The sequence below is a fragment of the Tachypleus tridentatus genome, unplaced genomic scaffold, assembly GCF_004210375.1.
Source record: "Tachypleus tridentatus isolate NWPU-2018 unplaced genomic scaffold, ASM421037v1 Hic_cluster_2, whole genome shotgun sequence".
Taxonomy (NCBI): Eukaryota; Metazoa; Arthropoda; class Merostomata; order Xiphosura; family Limulidae; genus Tachypleus; species Tachypleus tridentatus.
In genome coordinates, this window is record NW_027467782.1 from 21,154,401 (window position 1) to 21,178,387 (window position 23,987).

The 23,987-nt window shown below is 31.9% G+C and overlaps 2 protein-coding genes across 4 annotated transcripts in view; both read left to right on the top strand.

The window, feature by feature from the left end:
* Nucleotides 1–23,987, top strand: part of LOC143242409 (uncharacterized) — a 343,467-nt gene that overhangs the window by 101,816 nt on the left and 217,664 nt on the right.
* Nucleotides 1–23,987, top strand: part of LOC143242783 (motile sperm domain-containing protein 2-like) — a 61,408-nt gene that overhangs the window by 7,388 nt on the left and 30,033 nt on the right. For all 4 annotated transcript variants that reach the window (XM_076486271.1, XM_076486270.1, XM_076486273.1 and 1 more), the window contains exons 4-10: nucleotides 11,532–11,627; nucleotides 12,911–13,065; nucleotides 16,354–16,414; nucleotides 18,396–18,434; nucleotides 19,027–19,151; nucleotides 19,858–19,911; nucleotides 23,843–23,925. In XM_076486271.1, coding sequence (XP_076342386.1) covers nucleotides 11,532–11,627; nucleotides 12,911–13,065; nucleotides 16,354–16,414; nucleotides 18,396–18,434; nucleotides 19,027–19,151; nucleotides 19,858–19,911; nucleotides 23,843–23,925 — 613 coding nt within the window. The remainder of the gene's footprint in view (nucleotides 1–11,531; nucleotides 11,628–12,910; nucleotides 13,066–16,353; nucleotides 16,415–18,395; nucleotides 18,435–19,026; nucleotides 19,152–19,857; nucleotides 19,912–23,842; nucleotides 23,926–23,987) is intronic.

Genomic DNA, 23,987 nt, shown 5'->3' on the forward strand with positions numbered 1-23,987 from the left:
ATTATTCTTAAGCTATTGAATTTGATGAGTCTTCCAAACTTAAACTATTACTTATGCAGGGTTTGACCAGCTTATTAGAAACTATAACCATTCAGACTTTGATCTGAGCTGAAGATGCAAATTAACTTGTTCACGTGATGTGTGTCTTTTGATTCTTATAGCACCAAACATAACTATTATAAGCACATTTGTTGCCAGTTTAACAGACAATAGTGTCACAGAATCTGTGATGGAGTCCTGTTAATGAAGCTTTATTCATTTTTATAAAATAGTCCTACCTCCTCTTATCAAAAGCCATCTTGATCCTGGTCTGCCCTTGAAGCATTGCTACAAAACTTTTGGAACATTGCATCAGTCTTTATACCATATTAGTTTTGTGTTATTTCAGAAGATACTGATTACATGACTACCCTTCACAAATCATATTGCACCATCTATACAAGTTCAGCAAGAGCCCTCTACTATTCTAGAATGATCCTCACTTTCTCAGTGGGCATTCTACAGGGTGTTCGAAAAGTCGCTGTGCACTTATATATTTATTAACAAACTAAACTGCACAGTGACTTTCCGAACATCCTGTAGTTTATGGATGTGTGTTTGAACAACTTTCTCTCCATGTGATTACAAAGCTTTGATTATGCTTGATTACAAATTTATACAGTTTCAACTTCATTTTTTCGTTTTGTGTTTGATTACCATTCTTTCTGCTTGTTTATTTTGTGAATATTTGTTTTCCAAATTCCAATTTGTTCATATGAATTTGAAATTTGATATGGCAGATGATGAAAGTCTTGCAAAAGTTGGCAGTGGTTCTGACTTGAATTCTCAGATCTCAGGGTCAGTGATATCTGTTGGGAAAGCACAGAATTCAGTCCATGGAGATGTTGTATGTTATATTCAGCCAGTGATTTCTTCCTTCTGCATTATGAGCTTTGTAGGGAAGGATGTCAGTACTAAGAGGAAATTTATTTTTACTGCACTTTCCATCCATTATTCTATCTCCATTTAATCTTGTGGGTTAGATATTGTACTTTTCCTAGTAGATCTGTGTTGGATTTTTTAGTGTGTATTTCTCACTCCCAATAGTTATACTCATATTTATTGAACTTTTCTTAACTTGTGCATGTCAATTTAATTTCCTTGTGTTATAAATTTGGTCTTTCTTGTGTTCTGTGCTCAGTATCTGGTATGCTAGATTTTAAAAATTCTTTTACCATCTAAGTTTACTTTTAGTTTAAGTTTGCATTTTGAGTTGGACTGTTATTATTATTTGTTTAATTTTTGGTGTGTGTGTGTGTATGTATATATATGGATTATACAAGATACTGTGTGAGTTCATTTATTCTTCCTTTTACTATTTATATAAGTTTGTAAATTTTTTATTTATTTTTTACTATTAGTTACATCTAATTGGGTATTATATTTGAGTAAATTTTGTTACTGTTAACTGGTTTCCTTTACGTTCTCTTCTTCTTCAGGGTAGCTCTTACTTTGACATCCTTTGTTTTATTGATTCTTTGAGTGGATATATAAGTTCGAAATTTATGTCGTTAATATTCTAAGTTCTATTAGTGGTTTTGTATTCAAGTATAGTTTTTTGTTTTAGGGTAAATTTCTTAGTTTTACAGGTTCATTATTTTTATGTGATTTGGACACTACACATTTCTAAATTTTATTGGTTCCTTCATAGTGATAAACTTTGTACCTCTTTCAGTCATCTTGCCTAGCCTGTTCAAGACCTACAACACATAGGGACTGTTGAACAGTTGGTACCCACTCACCTGGGATTTATCTCCACTTAATTGTTGTCCTTCAAAAGATGGGAGCGTTGAGACCTGTCATAAATGTATCTTAGTTGAACTTTTCTGGAGCCTCCTCACTTCACAATAGTCCAACCTCTTACTTTCATTTTTTTTTTACCCAGATCATTATGGATGTTTGATTTCATATTCTTATTGCTCCATTGTCACTTTTTTTTTCAGTTTGTTTACATGAGTTATATCTTAAAGTTTGAGGTGCAGCCCTTTGGTCTTTTTTCGACTCCTTGTGTTTAATTGAGTGGAATGATCTGTTGCCCATAATTTTTACTCGTTGGGTCTTTATACATTCCTTTTTATGGGCATTGGCTCCTGTTTATATTTTCCTATTCCTAGTTGGTCAGGCACACCTTCTTTCTTCTTCAGGAAACGTATTTGGTGGGGTTTTCTGATTCAGTTTGAGAGGTCTATTTTTAACTTCACTCAGTCCCTTATTTCATGGGGGGGTTTTCTTCTATTCCCATCCTTGTCGGGATTACCGTTCTCTACTTTGTCTCAATGATATGGAGCAGGCAGTCCCAATGGCCCTACCTTCTTCTTTTCTCATTGCATGAGGGTCCTATCTCTTTAGGGAATTTAGGCCTGTTTGGAAGCTCTCATTCCCTTGGGCCAAGCTCACATGCATTTCCTTCAGTAAATGCTCCTCAACCAATGGAACTTCTTCCATGAATCCTTGGATCATCCCAAGGAACAGGGTAGTTGCTTGGTGACTCAACAGGAAACTGATTGCAGTGGGTGTTCCTATTCCTCCACCTTGTTCAGGGTCTCATCTATTTACTAATTCTTCCTTTCTGAGCTTTCTTTGATTCCCAAGAGATTTAAGGTTGATGATCCATGGAGAAATCTGCCTTCTGTTTTTATTATCCTGGAACTTTTAGCAGTTAGTTGGGCTTTGCACTATTTCTTTCCACTCCTGAGGGATTGAATGGTTGGCCATGACTCATTCCATCTATCCAACTGTTGTTGGCTATATCACTAAGCAATGAGGTAGGGAACCAAATCCAAATCTGTTTGTTTTCAGACTGTGGATCTTCTTCACCTGCCTCATGATCACTACATTGCAATCTTGGAGTGTCATATTCACAGTGTCATGTACCTGATGGCCGATTGCTTATCTTGACCCAACCATGTTCTTCCCACAGAGAATACAGAATCACAGGCACCAGTTGCACTGTCTGGTGTGTCATTCCTTCACACTCTCCAGCATGTATTTTTCCCTTTTTTTTCTAATAAACCATGTGAATTCTTACCTTTTCCAATTCCCAATTTCTGAAGTGGTGGACTGTGAAGGTTTCCTCTTCAGTGGGTTTTGAAAAATAAAACTTTCTTGCCCATTGGTACCCACACGGTGTGAAGAAGGCTATAGTTGCTATAACTGTTATGATACTGGACAATGAATCATACAATAATATTCAGTATCCAGTGTGCTTCCCCTAAATTTTTTACCTCTGGCAGACTACACTCATTGGTATTTGTATGTTATACAAGAGGCTTCCCTGGATGTCTTTGCTGAAGCAGACTACATTTGGTCTAATCTTATGTATCCAAGGCTGTTTTTTTTTGTCCAGATGGACCACAGTTGTTGATCTCACAATCTTATGCAAGTTGCTTCCGTTGGAGTTTTTTGCCCAGATGGACTGCACGTGGCCTTTTCTTATATAACTGATGGTTCTTCAACCCTAACTATGTATAGTTATTTCATTTTTCTCTGACATCATACTGTGTCTCTGTTACACTACTTGCTACATTTTGACGATTGGGCTGGTTATGAAAACTTTCACAACAACACTCATACCTGTAATTTTATTTTCATAATGCTACATATCCAAGGAGCTTTCCCTGGATATTGGTGGTCTACTCTTTTTGATCACGGTATCTTGTGCCAGGCATTTCCACTGGTTGAACATCACTTGATTTACTCCATTGTAAACTAGGGCACAAACTTTGGCACATGCTTATTGGGGCTTGTTATTGGTTACACACCAGACTTTCAATGTTTGTCTATGACTTACTGTTCTGAATCATAGTTATACAACACATCTTCCCTGATTCATTGCTGCATGTCTGTTTACTGAATGTTTTGATTCCTCCCTATTCAGTTCCACCTGTTTTGTGTTACTGTGTTGATTACTGGTCAAAGAGAATACCTATTCCAGAAGTGTGCTTTCCTTTCATATTCTTTTAGTGTGGTAACTTTCTATGAATATTGCTGCACCTTCACCATCCCTTTTATATTTGCACTGTAGGACTATAACGTATGGTGAGATGAGGTAAGATTCTTTCAGAAGTTGATGTTTTCTTACACTAAAAATGTATTTTCAATAGGTACTTACCTCATATTGCATCATTTCTTCCCACTGATGTGCCATTGTTTTGTACTTGCCTATTCTCAAAAGTGAGGATAGTTCTAGAATAGTAGAGGAAGTTAGCTGCAATAACATCGATGACACAGTAAAATTGTTGTAAGGTAGTCACACAGCATATGTTCTGAAATGGTGCAAAAGTGGTGGCTAAGAAGACAAATGCACTATATAAAATTGTTTTAATAGTAGTTGGAGAGCATAGAAAAATTGAGATGGTTTTGGGTGAGTGGTGGTAAATGCCTATCAGAACTTTATATTCAGTGCAAGATAAGATTAACTCTGGCACAGGTTAAAGAAAATTAGAATAATTTACCCTCTTCCCTTGCGTGATCTTAGCTGTCAAGGCTTCTGATGGTTATGGTTTATAACATATTTTCCCGGCATATTTTTTGTTTCTAAAAGGAAGAATGAATGCTACAGCTTATGTTAACATCATTTGTGACAAAGGCATTCAGAAATGAGGAGAGCTTCTTCTAAGTTGGCAGTGGTTTTATTCATTTTGCCTAATTTGTACATGTGTGGTTTAAACAACATTGTGGAGACTTGACATATATTCCTAAATCTTATTTCTATTGAGCATCTGTGGGATGAACTTGAAACACATTCATAATCACTAAGCTATGACTATCTGGTCCCATGAATTGTTATTATATTAATTATTAAAAAGGGGAAACCCTCAGAACTCCTTTTGAATTATCTTCTGTCATATCATGGGTCTTAGTTGAATAAGTAATGGTCAAATTCGTGATTAGATATTGTTTCTAATAAAGTGGTTAAGTCTAGTATGTGTATTTGATTATAATAAGTTTCCAAAGATTTAAAGTTTTAAGAATTCTCATCTGTTGTACAGAAGATTCTCTTTACAAATAACAACACTCAGAATCATTTGGAAAACTTTTTTTTTCCTCTATTTACCAATTTATTAAGTTTTGATGGGAGTTCTGATGTTGTTTTTCGGTGGAAAGCAGATTTTAACTCTCAGAAGGACTTTGATAAGGTCTATGATTTGAGACTAATAGAATAGATAAGGTAAACATTATAGAAGATACCCTTTGTAGAAAAAAGTCCAAGGTAATGACAATGATTGGTAAAATAGTGATAATATTTCCTCATGGTTATATTCCAGTGGTTTCGTTGTTTTTTGTAGTGTGTAACTATAGTTTGAATATTTATTTCAGCCATCATATTTCTAAATTTGCTGGCAATACTTAAATGCTTTGAAACCCTATTTGTTAAAAACATCTTTAATTCAAAAGGATAGTAAGAATTTTAACAAGTATATGATATTGTAGAAAATGTGTTTCAATATTTAAAAAATATGAAGATATGTACTTGAGGTATGGAAATTCCAAAGAAATGTAGTAAATTTTTAAGGAAGCATAAGTATTGTAAAGAAGGAAAAGGAGTTATGTATAGTTACCAATAGATGACTAAAAACTATTTTTAAACTATTATGGTTTGTGAATAGAAGACTTAATTGAAGGGAAAGAAGTCATAGATGATTTACTGATTTATAAAAGGTCAAAAACTACTGAAAGGAACTCAAATAAATAAAAAAAGAATGTATAATATGGTTTAGACCTCACCTTTGAAATGTCAAAGTGTTAGTTTATATAGTGCAAATGAACAAGATGAGAAATATTTACATTTATTAAGTAAATGCAACAACACAACAATTTTACATGGAAACATGTGAGATTAGGTGGAAATTTCAAGGCCAGTGATGAGTGAAAAAGGTCACATATAAGGAACAGAACTGAATTGGAAAACCTGTGTGAGTATCTATTAGCAATACATTTCCAATGGTTGAAAAAGTTGACTTCAAAATCAACATGAGTTGGTTGGAAACTGTAAGAACATGAATAATTGGAATCACATACAATGAAAGAGAGGAGAATCACTAGATAACTTGGTGTTATTGTACACTGCTAAGGTGTAAGTTATGAATATTAAATAGATGCACAAACGCACACAAAACATATATGTTAATAATAAACATGCAGGATAAGAACTTAAGCTCACCATGTGTTAAGGAGCAGAAGTTTACAACATTCACAAAAGAATGAAATGAAAATATCATATCTTAAAATGTAATCCAAACGTGCACAAAATAAAATGTATAGTACTTAAATTGTCATCATACCTTTCAAGTCTTGAGTGGTGTATAACTGTGTACTAACATCCAAAAACAACTGAAGATAGTCTGTCTCTTCAGTTATTTGCCTGTGGGTTAGAATATGCTGTTTAAGAACAAGTAAACAGATATGAAATTATTGGAGCACCAGGTTGAGGTATAAGGACCAATAATGTCCTGAACTTCACATTAACTGTATGTGAAGGATTCTCTATGTGGGGTGGTATTTTTTACTGTAGGTGCCTGTAACTTGTTGGCAATAAATTTGAACAACAAACGGACAGCATACAGTCCACTTGGTTTTAAATAATATATTCGAGACAAGTCAAATGTTTCTACAAAAATTCCTTACAAAGTCAAACCTCCAAGAAAAAATATTTTTCTATCTCCGTTCTAATAACACAGCAGCAAAGCACACTATATGAATCACCCATTAAGACTTCTCACTAACACACTGAATAACTTCATATATTCTTTCACTAAGTAGCTTTTTTTTCTGACAGACATTTTCTTAACACGTGCTCACTTTATCACCTGTTCTATAAATTGCCTGAGGTCTTGAGCTTTCAACAGACAAGGAGACACTGATGTAGCTACTCACACAGAGAGAAAATGTTGGAGGTTTTGAGAAAACTAACATCAACAATACTACAACAGTTAAACTACACACACAACCTATGACTCTTACCAGATTGCATAACAAAATTTGTTATAACATCTGCCTTTAAAATAATTAACTTTAAAAGTCTTTAAAACTAAATAATCATGAAATATTAAATTACTAAGTGGAGTAAATAATAACTCATACACTACACAATCTGTATTCAGTTACTCTAAGGTATTTTTCTATTAACAAAATAATGAAAAAAGAATAAATAAACCACATGTAAACATGAAGATTTTGGTATACATATAACAGAGAAACAGAATACAAGGTACAAAAAAGTAAATAAACTGAATAATTACAGTTATGTTTACAGCCTATCTTTCCTTAAATACAAAATTTAAAAAAATGTATCAAAGAAAATGAAACCATATAACTAAATATAATAAGAAAAATTAGGTAAGATACTGTAAATTGTAGAAAAGCTTTAGCACATGTTGGCAGACTGAAGTATTCTGAAGTCACCAAGAAGCTGGTCTTTCTTGTCTGGATTTACTTACATTAGAAAGTAAAATAAATAACTTATGTTAAACTAATATAAGAAAAAGTAAGATTACATGTTCTTATTTGAATATAAAAACTGAAAATGACACTAGGTTGGAAGACAGAATTACTTTGTAACATGTCCAAACCTGACTGTTATTGTTTAAGATGACAGAAGGTTGGCAAGTTCAGGAGTGAGAAGCCTTTGTAGGTGAAAAATATTTTTTTTGTAATATATAAAATTGGAAACATACTTATTTAGTAAAATGTTCTTTTTATTTAACTATAATCCATGGGTTTTTATTATAGTACGAAAGCTTTAACCATTAAATTTTAGCTTTCCAGTTAATTTAACTTGGGGTAAAAGTCATTTAGCTTTGTTAAAGACTAACATAAAATTTGCATTTGCAAAATAACACTTACAATTAAGTTATGTGGAATGACACTATTGACAGAAGTAAAAGCAAACACATGGAATTTGAAGTTTTGTTTTGTCATAAGTGGTTAAGTAAAAATTCCTGTAAGTAAATGAGATATCTTACTGAATGAAACGATAAAGAGTTGTTGTAAAGGATTTTCCATTGAAAAGAGTAGTAACAGCAAAAGAAATAAGTTAAAAATCATTAACAAGTATCTTGTTGTTATTGTTAATAATTCAATAACATTAGTTGAAGAATTATCAGTACTGATTTTAATGTTATGTATAAGATCAAATTAAGTTATAAACCAAGTGGTGAAACAATAAATATTACTGAGTTGGGAATGAATCTGAATTTAATGGTTTTATGCCATTGATGGGTAGCATACAAAAAGGTAGATTCCAATCATGATGATTGGAGGGAAACTTTCAATTTTTTTAGTATTAATACATAAATTATTTAAAAACATAATTATTATTGATTTTTCTTTTAGCATATCTCATGTTAAACTTTTGTTCTTTTAAGGTAGAGCATAGAACATTTTAGTGTTGAATGCAGAGTTACATCCACCTTTACATACATAGGGTTATTATAAATATTTCTTGAACTAGTGAAATTAATCTTTAAAAATATGATATAAAAGGTTAAGTTTATAGATATAAATATTTCACGCATTGAGTTTATTTTCAGTTAACATGAGAAGACCTTTTCATTTATAAAAACAACTTTTGTATTTTTGAAATATATTTATCTATATATTTCATTCTAGTGACCTGAGAATAGTAATTTTGTTTTTATTCCTAGGAAATCTAAATGTTGAGATTTTCTTCCGGAATTTTTTTACATTCATTATCTTTTAAAAGTTTAAGGTCACCTATGTGACTTGATGGCAAAAAGTATCAGTGAGATTTAAAATGTTGACCGATGTCTTATAATTGAAAATTCAAGGATTGATTGGCACTTTGTATTTACAACTTAGACTTGGGTAAAGGTTTTTAACCTGAAAATAATGATTAGGAATATTCTGAATTAAGAATAGTAAGCTATTTTTGTTTGTTTGTTGTTAAACCATCTCTGCTGTGCTTACTGCAGGTATCAAAAACCAATTTTTTGCATGAGAAAGTGTAGACAGATCACTTAGTGTTTTATGTTTGAAATCAGTTACAATGAAGCATTTTTTCCTTTTTTTCTGTGCATCGTGAAACCACAAGAATAGAATGATTTAAAACCAAATCTTAATTTGATAAGGTTTGTAATTAAGTCTTTTGTATATGTGTTTTTAAAATAAAAAAATAGTACCTCCATAGATAAGGCTTTAATCATTGCAATATTTAAATTAAAAGCAGTATTGAAGTAAAAGTAAGTAACACTATTGAAAAATAGAAAGATTTGTCTTGGGTCTTATAAAATTCATTGGAAACAACTCATTTACAATTATTGTGATATTTGCCCCTTGATCTTTTATGCATATGTAAAGAATGTGGATGCAGTTAGGTATTTCAGGGTGAGTAACAACATTATTTTGGAAGTCTTGGCTAAAACCTCAGGAATGGTGTCTTGTATATTGTAACACAAGTAATTCTCTTTTCCAATTAATTTATAAGTCATTGACATTGTGTAAAATAATAATTTCAACATCAGTGAAAACATGTGCATGGAAATGAGCAATTTCATTCAAAAATTTGTTTTATTGTGGTCTATGGTGTTTAATGGGTTGGAAGTTTGTCCTGCATAATATAGTCTACTATCTAATTAGAATTTTTACACAAAGATTTTCCAAGAAGTATACATTGCTTGTCTGCTACCACAGAACAAAGTAAACACGTTTTATTTTTGAATACAATTATTTACAACTGAAAACTAGGTTTAAAGTTTCCTTGGAGCAGATAACTTGGATAAAGTTTTATTCCCAAAGAAATGAAATGACAAAAATCTAGAGAGGAAAGAAACAGCATCTGGTTATCCAAACAAAACAGTAGTTAAGAACTTGACTTTGTTTCACATTTTATCTCAAATTTTGTTTTCTTATACTGTGTTTGTTCATTGTTAGCATTTGGTATTACTTTGATCTGATAGTAGCATAGTTTATGTGTATGTGAAGTAAAAAGCCAATAAAGCCCTCAAAGAAAGGTTCCAATAAATTACTCTTTCTATAAATAATAACACTTGTTTGTTTTAAACAAGTTCAAAACAGTTTAAAAATTTCAGTACTGAACTTTTCAGGTGGAAATGTATGTTAACATGAATTAAGGTGTGGTGAATGATAGATTTAAATTGAGGAAGATCACATGATACTCTAATCCCATATGAAAGAATTGGGGGAAGGAGAAGTATTTTCAAAACATGTATAGCATTAATACTTGAATCACATATTGCTCACTAAAAACCTATATATTTGCACATAAATATGATATTAGGACTCCAAATACTGGAGTCCAAAATGTTGCTACCACTGTCCAGCTGAATGTCATACCTAAAATTGTATACGTTCATGTATTCATATATGAATTCAAATTAAAAATGTGGCAAGTATACTACAAATTCCAGTATCTAGTCTTTATTTGTGTTTGTCAATAATTCAGATACCTTCTTGATACTATTTTAATTTATAGGTACTGTTGAAAAATATTGATTTAGAAAAAAGTGTTTTGAAAAGGGCTATTTATAAGAATGGTTTCTGGTTTAAAATCATTGGCAATGATATTAGAATAAAGCACTTGTATTCTCTGATATGTGCATCTAGGAAGGTAAGAGGTGATTTGATTCAAGCTGTCAAAAGAGCTAAGGGAATGAATAATTTCCTTTTAATAGTGTGACTGGTTTCCAGAAAAGTAAGGTTTGAAACAGTTATTTGAATAATTAAAAGAAGTCAACACAGTAAGGATTTTTTTCAGCAATACTTAAAGTCAAGGATAAAACAAGGTTAAAGAGAATGCATGATTCTTAATGAATAATCATGTTACTTTACAAACTAATAATGGCCTTCTTACTGACTTGATAGATTGCTTCGTTTGTGCTGTTTTTATTAATTATGGGCGCATTCATTAAAATTTTGTTCAGTAGTAGGGTGTACTTTATTCTGAAAGATTCTTTATTTAAAATAGAATATAACTTACAAAGTGTTGGAAGATTAAAATATTTTTTTAATTATATTTGTTCAAGCAAGAGGGAGATTAAAAGTTGAACATGTTTACTTTCTAAAAGATAAGGTGAGTTACAAAAAATGATTTGTATATGTGACTCCTGTATTTCAACTTTTAAAATCTTATTCAAGATAATTTTCTTAGAATTAATTTCTCACCTCATGTGAAAGAGTTGTGCAATGATTTTATTAATAACTTGGTGTATGCTATTAATTGTTTCTTTGAAAGTTCTGATGAATAAGTTTTTATATGTAAAATATTAATGCAATGATTAAAATAATAATTTATATATATAGTTATATTCTTCATTGTAATCTTTGATAGATGTATTAATTGTCTTGTGTCAGTATTCCTTTTTGTTGCTGTCGAGATGGCTTGATTCACTTTTTGTTCTTTTAAAATGTTTAAATATAGTGTTTCTTGTTATAATTGCAAATTTAACCAAACAATAATTACTGATTTAATTTGGATGGAATAGTGAACATTTTTATGACATTTTATACTCTAGATCTAGGAAAGGAAAATTTGCTCGCTGAGCCTTTTATTGCTGGGACGATTGGGGCTACGGTTCCATTTAGCTGCGATAAAGCAGGGTGTAGAATATGTGAGTACAATTTCCACATTGAGAATCACACACCAGAATTGAACAAAAACATTTTTTTGTGAAATTTCACACTAAGAATAAAGAACAAAATTTAGGCTTAGTTTGAGAAAGTAGATTTGAAACAATCGTATTTTATATAATTAAAACTCTAAACAAACGTATAGATCTAGAAATGGAAATTAATGCACCTAGTGAAAACTTAATAATGCCATTTAATCAGATAAGAATCCATGTTTTTAAAAAATAAATACTGATTAATTTTTGTAATGTAAGATTTTTAAGTTTTTACACATCATTGACCTTGGCAGCTCTTGTTGCAATGTTTTATGTTTGCTTTAGAAAAACAAAAACGTTTAGATTTAATGACTTTGTATGTAGATTTTACTTTACATGGCACTGTTTTTTGCCATTCATCAAGAACACATTTATTGATTTTTTTTTCCAAAATGTGAAGTGTTAGCTATCTTAGAAATATTTCGCCTGCCATAAAATTAAATTTTACCAGACCAAATACCAGATATGTAGTCACACAAGAATTTTGAAAATCTGGACTCATAGGAAAAATATTACAGTGTATCAAAAAGCAGTAGGGTTTATAGCAACATATGATATTGCCTGTAATAAAGAGTGGCTTCTGTCTAGCTACACCATTGTGGTCTGTGATACAAAGATAGCTTCTAATGGTGTTGGAACACATTTGCATCTGTCTTGCAACAGTAGTGACCTATTCTTCTCACATCTCTTCAAAGCATGTAGAATCCACTTTGTTGGTTTTAAGGGGGAACCCAGGCTTTAAGTAAATTTGTTTAATGATGCTACCTTATTTACTGTGGAAAGTAGTATGCAATTTTCACATGATGTCATGGAGATTATTTTACGTTTGTTTACTTACTTTTAGACTGTACGTAAAGAAGTATTTTGGAATATACTGAACTTTTAAATTACATGGTTATGGAAAATCAGTAAGACTATTTTAAGTTTTTCATTTCTTACAGTACTTTTTTGTTATTTTCAGCATTATTTGAGGTATAATTACTCTTTTTATAAAAACCTTATTCATAGTGAAGTAACTCATTATCAGATTCAGTAGGAGTTACCAAAATTGTTATTTAACCAACATTTAAGCATTTTCTGGATATATAAAACTATTGGTATCAAAGTGCAACCTTCTCCATGCTGTAATGAAGAATAGTTATCAGAAGATATGTTTCAACAAACATTCTTCAGGATAGGAGCAGTGTTTTGTAAATGTTTAAAATAATTGTTTTTTTTTTCCTTTCCAGTGGTAATGAAGGTTAAACATCACAAGAAAAATTCTTCCACCCTGCTGGAACAAAAGAAGTTTATAGCTGGCTGGATAGAAAAGTTGGATCGAGAAACCAATGGAGGGAGAATTTCCCTCTTGATGGATTGTACAAGTTCTAATCGTTCAAACATGGTGTGGTTTTCATAGTCTATTAAGTACAGAAACATGTTGTGTAATTGAAATTTTTTTAATTCCAAAGAAATGAGTACATAGAAAAATGTAAATGTTTGTTATAAATTCCCAGGTCAATGGTTCAAATAGAAACATAATGGCTGATGTTTATATTTTATTCATAGGGGTTTCTGTTTCAGTAAAAAAAAAAAGTATATACAAAGAAGATTATTACAAAAAAACGTTATTTCAAAGCATACTTACCTCCTCTTACACTACAGTTGTTACTCAACTACCAATTTCCTCTTGTGTCTGTCTGAGCATTGGTCTGATTTTTTCTTGCTTGTATCAGTCTGTTATACCCCACTTAACTGCTCTTGGAGATATCTGTCTTGTGACACTTTCCACCGACATCATATGTTTTCTGTCCTGCTACTGTAAATAAGCACCTTTTTCAGACAATGTTTTCACCTTTTCTTGACAAAGCATTAACTAATGTATTTCTTTGTGGAATGATCACTGGAGATATTTTGAGAGTTATTCATGTTGCCTAGTTGATTTTCCTTTAAAAAAACAATTCTCATTTGATAAGCCAATATATAGTATGGATTCCTGGATTAGTATTTCCGGTATGATGGCAAATCAGGTCTATTCTCTCATTCATTGAATGTGTTTTGTTTTGGGTCTTTCCTCAGTTGCTTTTCAATTTGCACCATACTTGATGGCCAAAAAGTATGGGAGTGAATGCAGCCTCAGAGCCACCTGAAAAAACATCAATGAACTAAATATATAGAAATAAAAAGAGTTTGAGGCAGCATCTCACAACAAATAAGGTCACTGACAGTCTCAACTGAGAATGAGCCTCCACCCTTGATTGTTGAGTGATACTAGATGTTAGGGTTGGAAGGTCATAGTAAAGAACAATATGCTAGAACTCCCTCCTTATTTACCATAATGCCAGTTCCATATGTTTGGGCACTCAGATTAGTTTTTAACAAAAAATTAGAACAGGAGAAGTAAAACTTCTGTACTTAAAAATGAAAGGTTTTGGATAAGGCTATCAAATATCCGGAAAGGCCCAGATGAAAAGTTCTCCAACATGTCGAACTTTAATTGTGCAATAAAGCAAGATAAGTCTGATACCAGCTGCTGATCTACATTTTTCTAAAGATTATAAAGAAATTAAAAAATAGGTTAATGTGAGTGCTGTAGTAAAATAGTAATTCAGAGTGACATTTATGATACTAAAGATATCTGAGATGAAATTAAACTAATTTTATGCACTATATATATAAGGAATAAAATTAAAATCTGAATAAAATTTCAGAATTGAATTTTTTTTTTCAGAAATAAAACTAGAATGAGGATTTTGAAACATAATAATAATTACAGGAAATTTTCTTATAATCTGAGTGACCAAATATGCTAAGTTGACTTAATATCATCTTTTGTTTTTTATATGAGAAATCGTTTTTGTACAAATAATGCTCTCTCCAGACAGAATTTAAATATCCATCCTTTCATTTTCTACTGACCTCTGTAGCATGAAATTAATGAGAAAAAATTCCGTGTAAAGTACTACTTGAATTCTAATATTAATTCATGATGTTAGAACAACATATACAAAATTACTAGACCCTATAACCTGAGTGCTTTGAAAGGGTGAGCCTTTGCTAATGATACTAACATTGATATTATCATGCTTCTATTATTTTTTTTAGTTTTTTTCTTTGTTATTAAATGAAACAGAACTTAGGGTTTTGTAAGACACTCAGAAAATTAGATTCTTACTGCATTGTAGGATATTTGTGTAACTTGTAACTGAATTTATCTTTCAAAATTTGTATACATCTGCTTCTTCTGTTGGTAAATTTTATGTGAAAATATTTTAAAACTTAAATTATGAGGAAAGAGTTGAGATTCTTATGTGTATATAAATAGTTTTTGTTGTGAAAATTGTGAAAATGAAAGTTAACAAATAAATAAATATCCAGTTAGTTTACTTTATATTACTAGATAATTAATTGTCATGGGGTGTCACATGCTATCCAAATATCTAAAGCATCTTAGGTTATTAATGGTGAGGGATTATACCTCAAAATCATACCTTATCCCTCTTATATCCAAACTTCTTGACCTTATCCCACTATTATAGAATTCACAGATATCTCAAGTCTCTAACTTCCACAGTACACAAAGCAAGCTTCAGAGTTATGTTCAGTAAGTAATTATGAAAATAGGAGAATGCTTTATGAGCAGGCAATGTTATTCGAAAAAGAGAAATGTAGCAAAGTTGCATTGTTCATAAGAGCTTGTAAAGTAAATGGCGGTAGTTTAATATTGGCTTCAGATAAACATTCAACAAGCTCTCACAAATTATTTGGTTGCTGTTTATCCTCAGCTTCTACTAGTTATGATGAAGTTGTCATATTTAATGGTTTGGTTGCACAGAGAAGTAAGATGAATTAAAAAGTTTTAGAAACTACTAATTTAACACTTATTTTATTTTAACTAAATTTCACGAAATGCCAAACAATGTAAACATTCATAACATGCTATAGTTTGATATTTTTAAAAAAACATTGTAGTGATTCTGCACAAGACAGTGTGTCACTATGTGAAGACATTTAATTCCATTTGAGGCACAGTTTAATCCACATATTGAAATCAGTTACATGTTTACACCCCTTTTTAGAATATAAAATTTAGTTTGCTTTAAACGTATGAATACTAAAAACAAATATCTACTCCTTGCTTTGCAAAGGAATATTTAAGATCCACCAACTCCAAAGAGATAAAGAAGCAAAATAAATTTGTAAAACTTATGAGTACACTTATTTTCTTAGTACACTTTGAGAAAATGAAATGTCATTAGAACTAAGAACACTTTCACAGTTACTGGACCAGTAAAGGAATTGAAGTAAACATTGTACTAGCAGTATCAGTTTTATTGGTTCTTCTAAAATTGTCAGCTTGCTCAGTTTTTCTATCTTTGAATATTATTGCCATATGACACATTATTTTTTTTTAGTTTTTGTTGTTGGCATTCTAACAGCTGAAGAAGGTTTTATTTGCTTTTCCTAAGATTGCTTTGTATTTCTTTTTTGAATATTATTGGATTATGACATATTCTCATTTGGTTTGCATGGTTAGTTGAAATGTGTATTTAAATGTCCATAATTTTCATTTTATTTTTGGTATTTTTTTTCCATCTTATTTTAATATTGTGATTTATCTTAACCAGATATTTTTACTCTTGAATGGTGATTTGTGTTTGGAAATTGATTTTTTATTCTTTTTCTCAAACAGGATATGGAATTGATCATGTATATAACAACCCTATTTAAATACTATTTTCCTTTTGCTTTGGGTAAGTATATGACTCACCTTTCATGAATTTATTTATTAGAAATTAATTGAAACTACAACTTATATCTTTTTGCAAAATGTATAAATGTTATTTGTGTAATTCTTGAAGTAAAATTTGAGTGTTGTGCTATTATTTTTTTTACTGCTACTCAGAGTTGTGTAAAATTTCTGGAACTGAAAACAATTTTTAAGTGCAATTTTGATATACATAATAAAACCAACATAATATTGATGAATCTCAAGTTGAAATGGTGGATGTTAAGATATGTACCAAGTGAAAATACTACAGTATCTTGTTGAAAGGGATACCAGAGGGTTTTTCCCAATATCGACATTTTATTGAGAATATTCTCTAAGTTTTCTGTTGAAATTGCTTTGGCAGAAAGAAGCTTTAGTAAATTAAAAATTAAGAAATAATATTGAACATAAACAGGCCAACAACAACTTAATTCATTTGTAGTTCTTTCCATGGATTATAAAACAGCAAAATTGTTACATTTCTTAAGTACATAACTGATATTCTCTTTCTTAAAACTAGTATATATCAAAAACTATGAATGCCTAGTTTGGATGTTCAGTGTGATATCTTTACTTTTGTCACTGTGTAAAAAATTGATATTTATGTCATTTTCTTGCATGAGCTCAAGCTTGGTCATAATGTGGTGACAGCAGCTCATAATATCAACCATGCTTTTGGTGATGGCACAGTTAATGAGTGTACAACACAGCGTTGGTTTAAGAGATTTTGTTCTGATAAGACAAGCCTTGAAAATGAGGTGCCCTTATACATCCAATAATGAGGAAGAATTGAAAGCTTTAGTTGAATCAAACACCTGCCAAACCATGAGAGAACTTGTAGACAACCTTAATGTTAAATATTCGACAGCTTCCCAACATCACAAAGCAATTGATAAGGTGAAAAAGCTTGATAAATGGGTACCTCACGAATTGATTGAAAAGCCATCAAATGAGATAAGTTGAAATTTGTTCCTCACTCCTTGCTCAACAAAAAATAACTTGTTTCTGCATAGAATTGTCACCCATGATTAAAAATGGATTCTTTATGATAATCAACAACAATTTGGATGGTGGCTTGGCTATGAAGAAGAATCAAAACCAGCTCTTCACCCTAAGAAGCATATGGCCATTGTTTAGTGGTCAGGTCATCATCAAGAGTGCTCCATTATTCATTTTTTAAACCCAAAAGAAACAATCACAGCAGAGAAATATTGTTGTGAACCGGAAATTATGCATCAGTAGTTGCCATGAAAATATCCAGCAATTGTGAATTTTAGTGTTCCCATACTGCTTCATAACAATGCTCAACTTCATGTCTCATGCATTACTGTTGAAAAGCTAAATAAACTTCAGAATGAAATTTTAACTCATTTACTATATTCACCAGGTCATTTCCTGAGAGATTATCACTTATTTTTTTAAACATTTGGACATTTTTTAAAGGATAAACTTTGCAAACCAAAAGTATGTTGAAACTGCCTTCAAAGATTTCATCACATCAAAGGACATCCAGTTCTTTAAAGGTGGCATTTATAAACTTGAAACTCATTGGTAGAAAAATAAGAACCTATTTTGATTAAATAAATTAAACAACAAAAAGATGTACTAGTTTCACATTTTCCTTTAAATATGTGCATTTCATATGCAACAATTTGACAATTAAAAGTCGAAAAAGTAAATGGTTTAAAAGGATTTTTTTAAACATTATTGCTTTTACTAAAATTTATTGGTACCATAATTTTTGAGGCAAGTCACAATTCCTAAGAGTAATACATATGGCATTATAGATGAGCCATTTTTGAAACATTTGTTTGAGTATCTTTGTCAAAATTATGACAGCACTTTAGTTATGTTCTCCTAATTTATTTTAAGAAACCTTTATAAGGTATTAAATGCTTTATTGAGAAATTTTATTACCTTTTATAAAGCAACTTCTGATCAAATTGTTTTGCTTTATTTTCCAGGTTATGTGTATTTCTATAAAATGCCTTGGTTGTGTAAAGGTATGTTTGTTTGTTTTTTTTTGCTGTTTTTTTTCATATTTGTTCCAGCATACATGTAACTAAAAATGTTGATAAACTTGTAGTTGCTATAGATGGTTATGTTATGGCTAGGTCATTTTTACATATTTTTATTTTTGTATTGTAGATACCTTGTATTTGCTTGTGATTAACAATGTATTTTTAGGTTGGGGTTAAATATATTGATTAAAATTGGATGTACTTTTATCAATATTGTTTTGCATGACATGGCAGGTATTAGATACTGTTGTGTATCTATAAGTAGCTACTATGTAAAGTCTTGTGATTTTTATTTATTGTGGCATGAATTTTAACAGCTGGGATGTGAATCTAGAGTAAGGATAATGTTAATCTAACTGTGCAAAGAAGTTAATGTAATGGGTATAGGCCATAACATGTACTTGATTCTATTTATTGTAAATGTAGGGAAACTAAAAGAATGATTACATTGTTAGGAAAGTGAATTCTAAGTGTTATTTCAGCAGACTTAGTTCAGGAATCTGACCTAGTGCTCATATCAGTCATGCTAAGAGTGTACTTAATGGATATTTGAAGACACTTTTTATTATTTCAGCCCTTTGGAAGATTCTAAAGATCAGGCTACCAGCTAAGACAAGAAGAAGATTCAAGTTTATCAACAAATCGTCTATTAGCAATTATATAGCTCTGGACCAGCTGCCTACCTACCTGGGGGGTTCTGTATGTGTACTTTACTTTGAAAGTTTTTTTATATTTTTGAATTAGTTTTTCAAATACAAAGTCTATGCCAGTTATTTTCTACTCTTTTATCTGTTTTATTTCTGTGTGTAAATATGTAATTACAAAAGAAAAACAAAAACTCAAAATATTTTTATGATGTAAGCTGTTAATTATAGCAGCATAAAATGTGTATTTAAATGACATGTTGAAATATATTGTTTGTATTTATAATTGAAATTGATGGACTAACAGAAGCATCGACTTATATAATTAAACCATACGTACATCATTTAGGGAAGTTCATATTTTTTATTTAAACTTTGTTGAAGTGACACTGAAGTTGTGTTATATACCTGTAAATAAATTTGTAAATTATTGATTGAAGCTGTATAAATAAAATTGTGTCACTGCAGTATGTATTTATGTTAGTGTTTGTGTATAAATGAATTGTAAAATTCTCTAATTAAATACCGATCTAAATGTGTTATTTAATGAGATAATGTATATTAATTATATGGACTACAATTTCCAATTATTTAAAACTGTATCTGACATGTTTCAATGAATAATGATAGATTTACTTTGAAAAAGTTACTGCAAAGATAATAGTAAATCAAGTATGCCATCTTCTCAGAATGTAATAAAATGTTCATTGATTCAAACCAGTACTCTTATAAATATAAATTTTGTTTTTTGTTTCACGTAGTGTATCCTAGACTGTGCTATCATGCAGTCAAATGGCGAGCAAAGTGAAAAAAAGGCAAGTATTAATTTATTGGGTCTTCTAATGTTTTTTTTATTTTATTTGATATTATTCGCTCTCTTGGTTTAACAGAGGGAATATATAATTCACTAATAAGTTTTAGTTCACTTGGTATGATAAAATTTGTTTATTGGATACAAAGTAAGAAAACAAATTTTGATACAGTGCACACTGCTCACAAGATCAGCTTTTCTTGTTCAGTGCTGCCCTCTATATATGAACTTTATGTATACCACAAGCTTTCCACTCCTATCTCTGTTGAAATTACAATATCTCACCATGTTTCTCACGTAACTCATCATGTGTCACCTCTTAAGCAACAGTAACATTATATTGTCATGTCAATTAACTCCCCCCTACACTCCACTATCGAACCATCACTTCTCATTGGGCACAGTTTGTATTCAGTTGTACTCTCTTGGTTGGCTAGTGCTTCCAATGCGGCAGATAAGTTTTTTAAATATTAAGTGGCCACTTTCATTCATTCCATCAATTCATATATTAATATTTATCACTTTTTTCACTGGCATCTTATTCAGTTTCTTTCCCCATCTCCTGTTTATCCTTGCTTTCTTTTTCTTCCATGATCAACTAGCATCTGTCAGAATCAGTTTGAGCATTGATTTTGCAGTGGGTAATCAAAATAGTTCTCCATCCTTTGGGGGTGAGGGTATTTGTTCCCAAGAAAAATGTAGATCAGCAGCTGGTATCAGACTTATTTTGCTTTATTGCACAGTTAAAGTTCGACATGCTGGAGAACTTTTCACCTGGGCCTTTCCTGATATTTGATAGCCTTATCCAAAACCTTTCATTTTTAAGTACAGAAGTTTTACTTCTCCTGTTCTAACCAAGCGAATGCATTTTTTTCTTTACCTCTGCTTGATCCACATTCCTTATGTCATCTGTCCCTTAAACCATATTTCTTTCTTCTATAAGCCTGTGGGCATCGACATTTGCATTTGTTTGCTTTTGATGTTTCATGTACTCTTTACTACCCTATGTATCTTTTCATTTAACCAAATTATTCCTTTCTTTTCAAGACTTCAATAGCTTGGGAGGGTTGTTCCTCCTTTTCAACTATTTCTCTTCCTTCTATATCCAATCTTTACACTCTACTGTATATGGATAGGCAGGATCTGTGTCAAGCCAAGGTTCTTAACTGTTATATAGCTCACAGAGTACATGTTCCTGACTTTATATTCCATGGCTGTCCACCTCCCATCATGTTCTTTCACCTTCTACCCTCACTTGTTGTATCTGTCCTTTGGTTCAATTGGTCTATTCTTCCCTACATTCTTCCTCCAGTGCCTTTTCCCAGGCTTCCTTTCATCACATTCAACACCTTCCTTTTCTTGCTTCTTGTGTTCTTCGTCTAATGGTGGAGATTCTACTCAGTGATGTCGAGAAAACCCACTTGTAGAGAAATATATATGCAAAAACGGCTCGTTTGGGTTGAGAAAATATTTTACATAGACGAGCTAACAACGTTTCGACAAGGTTCCTGACGATGACCGAAGAAGGTCGAAATGTTGTTTGCTCTTCTATGTAAAATATTTTCTCAACCCAAACGAGCCGATTTTGCATACATATAGAAGATTCTACTGTCTGGCATGTAGACCACTCCCATCTTCATCAAATGACGATTTACACTTTATTTACCACCTGTTGTCATTTTTCATACTTTGGTGTGACTGTAACTGGTAAGTTTTTAATTATATTTTCTTTCATTCAGGAAATTTTTTTTGCTATTTTTTACCACTTTCTCTCATGAAACTCATCAAGGGTGAATAGTATCTCACAAGGTATTCTTTAACTGTAAATCTCTATTTTATCTTCCATGGCTTTACACAGTCGAAGTTCAGATAGGGTTTTCCACAAGATTGCTTGACAGCAAATAACATGGTGATATTTTGCTTCACAAACAGGCCTTTTCTGAACTGTCCCACCCATGGACTGTGTAGGTAAGGCAGAAAGGAATTGTTGCCCATCTCTGTCATGCCTCATATGAACCATTTAATATGGTCTTCTTTTCAAGATAAAATTTCATAGTCGCCCGTTTAACTGCCTTAAATGGTGTCATTTCTTCAGACTCTTCACTGTATTGTCACTCTCTTTTCCTCAAGTGGAGTATAGGTGTTCTTACCAATTTCCAGTGTCAAGCCTCTGGGGGTGGTTGACTCTGAAGGGCACTCACTTGAAGGGGTTCCACAAAAAAAGATGGCTATAACAATTCACTCTTTAGTAGGGCAGCAGTGTTCTGCTCGTGTAGATGAGATGTGGCATTCTGGTACCATTTTACATGACCACTGGATTTGAACCCATCACCTTACTATATAAAATTGCCTCCTGATACCATTTACGTTAACACTGGAGTTGAGCTGTCAAAATTGCAGTTCATCTGCTTGATTGGAAACTGTCATCCTACCCTCACATATATGTCAGTACCCACAAGGAGGTTTGGAACCAGAACGAACCAATCATCATAAGTACTCACAGACGTTTGGGTTGTCTGTCGTTCTCTCCTGATTACTGTATCTGTGTTGTAGATCATAGTAGTAGAATGTAAAATTGTTGCAGTTGTGCCCTTGACTATCCCTCCTTCTCTTCTTATGGGGATGTTATTGCCTTTGGATAATTCTGGTCAGTACCACATTTGGGGAGTTGATTCCATGTGATAGACGTCTGTTGATAAATAGTTGTTAATTTCTAGATCAGTGGATTCTTGGATTTGAAGTGAAGACAGTATGATAGTGCCCCATGAGAAGGTTTTAGATGTAATTTTCTTACCAAGTATGGTCTGCTTTGCCTTAACAACTTTAAACTCAGGGACACATCCTTGTTTACCCACTTTACTCTTGTGAGACTGAGTTACCTTTGCTTACTCTGGTTAGGACCACTTTCCTATCATACTCTCTCCCCACTTGGATGTGCACCTTTCAATTTTTGCACTTTTGTCTTAACATTGCACTTGTGTATGAAGAGAAGATGTGCAGATCTATATCTCATTATCAGGGGGCCCTTTCGACAATTTCAGGGCTACCTTTTTTGTTCCCTTACCCCAGACCCTCAATCTCAGTTTTGATTCCAGTTAATCTTGTAAGAGGAGGTAAATACCATATCAGAAGTTATAAATTTCCTGTACTGAAAAAAATGTATTTCTGGTAGGTACTTTCCTCCATCACACTTTCTCCCCACTACTCTGGATCTGATACCTTCTATCAAACTTTGAAGTGATGGTGTGGTAGAGGAGTGTAGAGGGAGCCACATGCATCAAATGAGCATATCATGCTGCTATTAGTAAAAAGATGGTGAATGATGAATTATTTGAGAGACATGTTGGAATACAGTAATAATAGCAGGGAGGAGCAGAAGCTTTGTAGCATAAGTGAGGAAACAGTTCATATATAGAGGGCAGCACAGTAAGAGAGTAGCAAATCTTATGTATACACTCATATGAGTTTATTGACCAATAATATCCCCACCTTTTTTATTTTCAAACATTATCATGAGTTGTGCTGAATTACACAAAGTTAAACGAAATTTTAACCAAATTACTATGGATTAAGAATGTATACAGACATTGATAAATTTCCTAACCACATGTGGAACTATTAATGTTGGACGAATGGGCAGATGTAAGTCTTTTTTTATTGGTTTATTTTGTATGAAAAGTGTTTTGATGTGAAAATGGTTTTAAAATAACTTGAAAATAAATTTCTCTGAACATTTTGTTGGGCCAGAAGTGTTAAGTTAGATCTTTATTTATTTTGATTGTTTTTTTCTTAAACTACTGTATTTGTAAATATTAGCTTAACTTGTTAGAGAAACTGGTATACTATAACAGCTACACAACCTGTTATACTTGTTGAAAAGTGAGCTTGAATGCACTGTTTTCCAATGAAGGTGTTTAATGTATTTTGAATTTTAGGTACCTCAAGATCAAGACTTTCCTTCCCCACCACCTCCTTTTCCAGGGGACACCATTGCTGTTGGTTCATTTTTGAAGATCTGGTAAGTTTTAGTTTCTGTTGAAGGTTTTATTTTATTAAAATATTAGCCATTTTGGAAAGTAC